Here is an 8,339-nt window from a genome sequence, read left to right on the forward strand (position 1 = left end):
TTGAACTAACTTCCAAAGCTGGAGCAGAATTTTTTATTTGTGTGACCCCAAGCACGGGAAAAATATTCAATGCAAAAAGCAGCATATAGATTATTTCCATGCTTCTAGAAAATAACAGGATTTATATCATAATACTGTACCAAGCATTTCTACATCACTTTCCATCTTCAAAATGTGTTTAAATATTAATTAATGAATTCATAGAATCATAGAATATTAGGGTTGGAAGAGACCTCAGGAGGTCATCTAGTCCAACCCCCTGCTCAAAGCAGGACCAACCCCAACTAAATCAGGGGTAGGCAACCTATGGCACGCGTGCCAAAAGCGGCACACAAGCTGATTTTCAGTGGCACACACACTGCCCGGGTCCTGGTCACCAGTCTGGGGGGCTCTGCATTTTAATTTAATTTTAAATGAAGCTTCTTAAACATTTTTAAAACCTTATTTACTTTACATACAACAATAGTTTAGTTATATATTATAGACTTATGGAAAGAGACCTTCTAAAAACGTTAAAATGTATTACTGGCACATGAAACCTTAAATTAGAGTGAATAAATGAAGACTCGGCACACCACTTCTGAAAGGTTGCCAACCCCTGAACTAAATCATTACAGCCAGGGCTTTGTCAAGCCGGGCCTTAAAAACCTCTAAGGATGGAGATTCCACCACCTTCCTAGGTAACCCATTCCAGTGATTCACCACTCTCCTAGTGAAATAGTGTTTCCTAATATCCAACCTAGACATCCCCCACTGCAACTTGAGACCACTGCTTCTTGTTCTGTCATCTGCCACCAGTGAGAACAGCTGAGCTCCATCCTCTTGGAACCCCCCTTCAGATAGTTGAAGGCTGCTATCAAATCCCCGCTCACTCTTCTCTTCTGCAGACTAATTCCCTCCCCTGGGAGGCAGAACAGGCATCTAGGACTTCACAGCTGTCATCATGCTGCACGCCCTGGCCAATGAGAACTTCACAGCAACAGCAAAGATAGAATTCCAGTCCATCTACTCCAACACTACAGGCACCTATCACTTGAAGTAAAGGAGCACCTCCTGTGATGCTGGTAAATCAGATGCCAGCTCTTGCTAAACCATAGGTGTCATCTGAGCACTGACAAACTCACACTAGAAATCAGATCAGCTCCCTTGTATGTTAATATTGTTTCCGACAGGTGTTAGACTTGTAAGAATGTGTTTGGTGTCTACACTAGTGATGGGGTGTTTACCCCAATATGTACAAGGCAGAGCCAGTAAATGAGGATAATTAACCTGATAAACTGCACCTGGGGAAGGGCCAGGGATTAAAGAACTGATTGAGGATGGAGTCCAGCTGGGGAGGAGCAGTAGGGACTGGTATAAAGCCAGGAAGCTGGCAACAGAGAAGGGCTATAGGGGAAATAGTCTGCAGTCACTTGCAGGAGAAGGGAGGTGTGTTTAGGGTTACAGTGCTAGGTACCCTGCAATTATTACTCCCTAGGAGAAGGGAATTTAGGCTGGTAAACCCAGAAGGCTGGGGGAACCATAAGGTAGAGCTGAAATGTAAGAAGGTGTCCAGGGGAAGAGCAACACAGTCTAGCAGTGAGCAGGTCACTGTCCCTAGAGATAGGGTCCATGGACTAGAACCTGGAGTAAATGGTTGGGCTGGCTTCCACCACCAGCCACTGAAGGAATAGCACAGTCAGGGCAGTGAAGGGAAGTCTGCCATTTTGTATAGAGAGACTTTCCTACCCTAGAGGGCTGAGTGTGAAGGAGCACACTGTCTGAGAAAAAGAAACTGGGAGAGGAACTGACAGAAAGGGGTGTTGGAGCTGCAAAGAACTAATCCCCAGAGCAACCAGGAAGAGGTACCCTAGCTGTGAGTGGACCCTGTGACAACTCTCTAAAATGCTTGTAAATTGCTGCATGCATTAATCTTACTTGTGATGTCTGTATCTCATCCTATAAGGCAGAAGTCCCCAAACTGTGGGGCATGCTACTCTAGGGGGTACAGAGGAATGTTAGGGGGAGTGACAGGGCGTGGGAGCACCTCCCAGCTCTGCTCTAGCCCTGTCCCTACCTCCAGCACTGACTGCAGCTCCTGGGGAGGGGGTGCAAGCAGATTACATTGGAATAAGAGGGGGCTCAACTTAAAAAGTTTGGGGACCACTGCTATAAGGCAATATGTAAGTCTTGCTTTACAATTGTAAAAATGCCTGCTCTGAACTTGTGAACCTAGGCAGGAAGAGTGGTTCCCTTACCCATTGAGATGGGCTATCAAGAGTAAATGGTCCACTGTAGGACAAAAACTCCATTGATTTGCTCCATTAACCCATGAAGTTATGAGCAGGAGCCCTCATCTCATTAGTTTGAGCTCGGAGGGAAGGGCATATAAAGATGCTCACAAAAGTAGAGATCTCCAGGGTCAACCTGGGTTAGTTCTAAGAATCTCAGTGGAGAGATCAGTACAGATCTGTTACCTTTTGGAACCATGGATTGTAACTCATTTGTTTTTATGTTGCCTGCTTTAACCTGTGAATAACTTTTTTTTTTTCTAGTTAATAAATGCTTAGTTAGCAATCTTTGGTGTGAGATTTAAGGTACAAATTGTTTGGGGGAAGGATCTCTTGAGACTGGGAGCAACCTGAATATTATTTACTTTACTTTATTTTTGTGTAAGTGACTATTTATCACTAAGTCCCACATGCCTGAGTAGCAAGATAGACTGAAGTACCCAAGGGGACTCTGACTCCATGGTAAGACTGTTACAGTGATCCAAGAGTTCACATTTTGTTACTGGGTTGGTGAAATCTAATTATAGAACATACCCACCAGCTTCAAAAGTTTTTTTTTTCTTTCTCCTGCTGATGACCGCTCATCTTGATTGGCCTCTTACTGTTGGTATGGCTACTTCCACCTTTTCATGTTCCCTGTATGCATAAATATCTTGCTGTATGTTCCATTCTATGCAACCAATGAAGTGGGCTGTAGCCCACAAAAGCTTATGCTCAAATAAATTTTCGTCTCTAAGGTGCCACAAGTACTCCTGTTCTTTTTGCCCTGAGATTGGCACTTAGTCGTGAATTACTCTAGACAGCATGACAGTTCCTTTAAAATTGTAGGCAATATAGGGAATAGGACACACCACTGATCAACTCGGATTCCATCCAGTAGCGGGCAGTGGCTACATGTTACAGATGGGGAAACAGACACAGGTGGTATATGAAATGTTCTTTCTGCTGAAACCTGATGCATAATTTGCTGTCACTAACCTATTAATAATGGTGCAATTTTGTTCTTGTATTTCTAGAATGTCTCACAGTCAAGGGCAAAGCATCAAACATCTCCAGGATGCAAAATAAGTTAGTGGAAAAATGAACATCCTGTGGGGCCTATCTTGAAGTGAGTGGCAAAACTCCCCTTGACTCCAGTGGGAACAGGATCGGGCCCTTAAAGTAATCATGAAGATCTTCCCTACTAAGGGACTGTCTCTGTTCTGTGTTTGTACAGCACCTAGAACAAGGGGTCTTGATAACACTAGTAATATTAAGCAGATGAGACACACCTGTCAACTAAACTGTAGCAAGATGTGGTTTAGAAAAATAGATAGACAACAGGGATGCTGAGGCTGCCAAAATTAAAACTCCCAGGAGCCTGGGTAAGGCATTCTTTTGCCTACTGTGGATCTCTCTATCACTAGAGATCAACTGAGCTGCAGTCCCATTAAGGACTTGATTCCAAGCCTATTGCAGTGAGGTGGAGTGCTAAGAGCATAATGCAACACTCACCTTTATGAATGTAAACCAGGATTCAACAGAAAACCAACAAATCAAAGGGATGGGCACAGAATATCCCCAACTAGACTACAGTGTGTTAATGCTGCATGTGTAATGATCCAAAGGTCACAAGTGCAGTGTGAGACAGAAAACTGCACCTATGGGTGAACTGGAAATTCATAGCTGGTTAGTGAGATCAGATTAGATCTTAAGACATGTGGCATGTATTAAAGCTAATTGGTTGCACAAAAGAAGAGGTAGCTGAGCTTGGATTGCTATATTTCCTTGCAACATTTCTCCACCATCCTATGATTTATTATCAGAATTCAAACAGAACAAATCAATAGTAGGACCCTCCAAATTCAGAGTTGACACCCAACCTGCCATTTGGAGAAAGCAGATGAGACTGTGTTCAGTTAATCGTGTTACTGCAGATATCAAATGCTGAATATCCTGCCCCAATAAGATTTCTATCAAACAGGGTGTGTTCTGTGAAATCATGTGTTTGAAATCTAAGTCAAATTACCATCTTTCCTTTGGTTTCCCACTGGTTCTTTGTTCCTGGGAACTCTGTTGGATCATGTGGTGATAAAACGATTTCTCGGGGGGGCCAAAACAGCCTTGTATGACATGAAATGAAGCTTTGAAATGATGTCTCATATTATTACCAATGATATCTGCCCAGTTCTACTGTTCATATTAAATCATTTAAATATTTAACATGCTTCCCCAGAATAAAGTGCAAACCCAACAACAGTTATTGACAGCTGCAGATGGATCCAGATCATATAACTTGGAGGCTTAAAGGGAAAGACCATAATTCTACTTGGGGAAAACCAGAAAAACTCCACCTCTGAATGTGTGACCTGCTCCTACAAGCTTCTGAGGATTACAGAGAGACAGCTAGTATCCTCTTGTCTTTAATTTCACTGGGCAGAAGCAGACCTTGAAAATAACATTTCTAAATTGTGCTGATTGTGCAACATCCCTGCATGCTTCTGGCAAACAAAGAAAGCGACAGGCTTGCAACTGATCAACCACCATGACTTGAGAGCATCACTTGTGTCCACCTCAGTCTGTTTAATGCCCAGACAGGAAAATGACCAACAATTTAGTTGATTCGATCAGTGTTCTAACCTTTTCCATTCCAGAAGGGAAAATATGACAACAGATCAGCCCCTATGCTCCCCCACCTTAACCATAAACCCCTTAGAGTGCCACTAAATGCTACTTAGTCTCTTCCCAGAGAGATGCAGCAAATTCGGCTGTATGGGGAATTTGCTGCTGCTCTTTTTTCTCTCTCTCTCTCTCTCTCTCTCTCTCTCTCTCTCTCTGCCTGGGAAGCATTCCCAGTGAAATCTTACATATTCCCAACCTACAGTAGGGCCAGGAGCACTCACTAAAAAGCATGGAATTGGCACAAGGGTGAGGAGGCTGCAAGATCCCACCACGTTAGATTCATAGGTTTGGTTGGGGGTTTTCTGGGCTGGGGGTGCCAACAGGGTAGGAGAATTTGATATTTCCCTTTTATGACAGGTAATTACAAAATGACACTGCCCGCTCCTCGCCTCCCCGTCCGATCCCTCGGGGCAGCGCCCCCTAGCGATTATCAGCCAGATGTGCCATTTTCCAATAAACAAAGCGGTGCCGCTGAAATCAAGTTGATTTTTTTTTATTTTCCTTTGGTGCTTGTTTTTTTCCGCTTCCCAGCCCCGGTGGTTTGATTTGCAAAGCACAGAGCAGTGCAAACCACCCTGCTTATTCAGCAATCTCCAAATAAACGCAGAACGAATGCCTGGCTGGCAAAGGTTTTTCTCCTGCGCTGTACCACAGAGGATCACAATTTTTTTTTTCATATTGTAATTTTCCCACGGTGTAAAATACGGTTTGATCCATGTAATAATCCTTCCCCTTTTTCCCCCCAGTCCAGCCAAACGAACCATTAGTAACAACCTGCTAAATTTAGTTGACTAGTCATGATCTAGTATTAATAGCAGCAGCATTCAAGACATGCCCTGTGTCAGTGTGTCCGCAAACCTGAGAGACACGCAACGCAAGGGGCGGACTGGATTGCGGTGAACAACACAGAAAACAATCTACTCACACAACTAGCCTGGAGATGATCCATGACACCATGGCGCTGTGTGCAGGGTGCCGCTCTCTTGCCAGGGAGGGGTCCCCCTGTTTCTCCGTCCCTGAATATGTCTGTCTGCGGCTCCCACCGGAATGAGCAGAGCGAGCGGCTCAGCCATTCGGCATTTCAGCGCAGCCTCACTCCGCGCCGCTGCTCACGCCAAAGGGGCTCCAGCGAGCGGCTGCGGAGGGGATTGGGCAGGACACCAGGAGTCATCGACGGCTCGGCGCACCCACAGCTCTGCAAGCCCCGTCGGTGTTTTCACTTTCTCTCTGGCTCCAGCCTCTCTCTCCACTGACGGCCTGCAGGCCCCGCTTTGATCTGGAGACGGTCCCATGTGGCCCGCACGTTTCCCTTTATAGAACCCAGGGTATTTCATTCTGTTCCCTGGGATTATTTCAAATCGCTGCCGACCAGCGCTAGCTTTAACAATGTAACGAACTGGCAGTGGGGTTACTGCCACCTCTGTTAGCCCGGCTGTGTATCATAGTCCCTATACTGCTCCCAGCCAAAGGAGATCTAAGTTATTATTAATTTTTATTATTTGTTTTGCTGCCCCTGCTGGACCAGGACCTCATTGGGCTAGGCACTGTACAGACACAGAACAAAAGGACAGTCTCTGCCCCAAATTCTAGCTCCTCTATGTCCGAGCAGCTAGAAGGAAAGCAAAGTGGCTTTAATTAATTTAATCCTAGGTGGCCACTGGTGGCTGCTACTTTACCTCTTTGGTCCAGCAGGAGAACACGGTGACACAACACAATGTATCATAACATTGGCATAGCAAAGTCATGACATTGTCCCACTGTGTGACAATGCATTGTGATCACATCCACTCCAAAATAATCCCTGACTCTTCAACCGCTTCAGGCGTCTTCTTCAGGATATGGGGATTCAGACCAGCCACCAAGTCTTACCCAGTTTTTAGAGGGAGAGTCCCTCATTTTAGATAATTTTTAAAGCAATTTCTCATTATTATGATGAAGGATTTTTCTGTGCTCATCAATGTGCCTTATAAAATCGACACTGGACTATTCTGAAATTTCCCTCATTTAAACCATCACAGCTTGACGGCCCCATAGGATAGACAGGAATCCTTATGTGGGGCTGCATCCCACATTATAGAAGTCTCCATCCCATGCTGCAGCACTGAGAGGTTGATTGACAGATATACATGCTTCTGAAGCCAGTCATCACAGGAAGCACCATAGCACTAGCCACAAAATCTCATTTACTACTTTCTGCAGTGGAGCCTTACAGTGAAGTCTGGAATTGGTCTACTTCCTGTAGTAGGTCTATTCCTCCACTAGGGGGAACTGTGTTTATGACCACAGATACAGTCTGTAACTGGAACCATCTATAAACAACATCTGGGGGATATCAGGGCTGAAAATGGGCATTCCAGCTTTATTCGCTTTAGATGTACAATGCTGGGCATTGCTATTGCCCATGGAGCAGTTTGGTTTATCATACAAACCAGGGAGAGATCATGGAGATTGGATTGCAGGATTTGTTGCTGTAAACAGGTTTATATAGAAATTGGTCATAACTTCTCAGGACAGGGTTGCTTGCTGGAGGAATTCCTTCACTCCAGAGTAGCAATAGTGCTAGGTAGCCCACACTATAACCCAGGAATCTATATTGTGGCTGGTTCATCGGTATATGTAGCACAGTGCTATCCAAAGAGGAGCAAAGTGGTAGCCATTTTTTGTATGTTGACAAGAAATGCTCAGCACACCATAAAAATTTAAGAACTGCCATACTGGATCAGACCAATGGTCCATCTAGCCTAGTATCCTGACTCCACTAGTGGCCAGTACCAGAGCTTCAGGGGGAGTGTACAGAACAAAGCAGTTTGGAATGAGCCACCTTGTCTTCCCCTCCCAGCTTCTGGCCGTCAGAGGTTCAGGGTTACCCCGAGCCTGTGGTGCATCCCTGACGATCTTGGCTAATAGGCATTGATGGACCTATCCTCCATGAACTTATCTAGTTCTTTTTTGAACCCAGTTATACTTTTGGCCATCACAACATCCCATGGCAATGAGTGCCACAGGTTAATTGTGTGTTGTGTGAAAAAGGACTTCCTCTTGTTTGTATTAAGTCTGCTGCCCATTAATTTCATCAGGTGAGCCCTGGTTTTTGTATTGTGAGAGAAGTATTTACCTTTTCCATCAACTTTTTCCACATTGTTCATGATTTTATAGACCTCTCTCATACGTCCCCTTAGTCATCTCTTTTCTAAGGGTATGTCTACACTACGAAATTAGGTCGAATTTATAGAAGCCGGTTTTATAGAAATCGGTTGTATACAGCCGATTGTGTGTGTCCCCACATAAAATGCTCTAAGTGCTCTAGTCGGCGGACCGCGTCCACAGTACCGAGGCTAGCGTTGACTTCCGGAGCATTGCACTATGGGTAGCTATCCCACAGTTCCCGCAGTCTCCGCCGCCCATTGG

At 44.8% G+C, this 8,339-nt stretch overlaps 1 protein-coding gene across 3 annotated transcripts in view; it reads right to left on the reverse strand.

Moving 5' to 3' along the window:
* The window catches only part of REEP1 (receptor accessory protein 1), a 98,733-nt gene extending 92,680 nt beyond the window's left edge, over positions 1–6,053 (reverse strand). For all 3 annotated transcript variants that reach the window (XM_065405635.1, XM_065405634.1, XM_065405636.1), the window contains exon 1: positions 5,857–6,053. In XM_065405635.1, coding sequence (XP_065261707.1) covers positions 5,857–5,880 — 24 coding nt within the window. In that variant the 5' untranslated portion in view covers positions 5,881–6,053. The remainder of the gene's footprint in view (positions 1–5,856) is intronic.
* Positions 6,054–8,339: the final 2,286 nt, after the last annotated feature.

This window comes from Emys orbicularis, chromosome 5 (assembly GCF_028017835.1).
Source record: "Emys orbicularis isolate rEmyOrb1 chromosome 5, rEmyOrb1.hap1, whole genome shotgun sequence".
Classification (NCBI taxonomy): Eukaryota; Metazoa; Chordata; order Testudines; family Emydidae; genus Emys; species Emys orbicularis.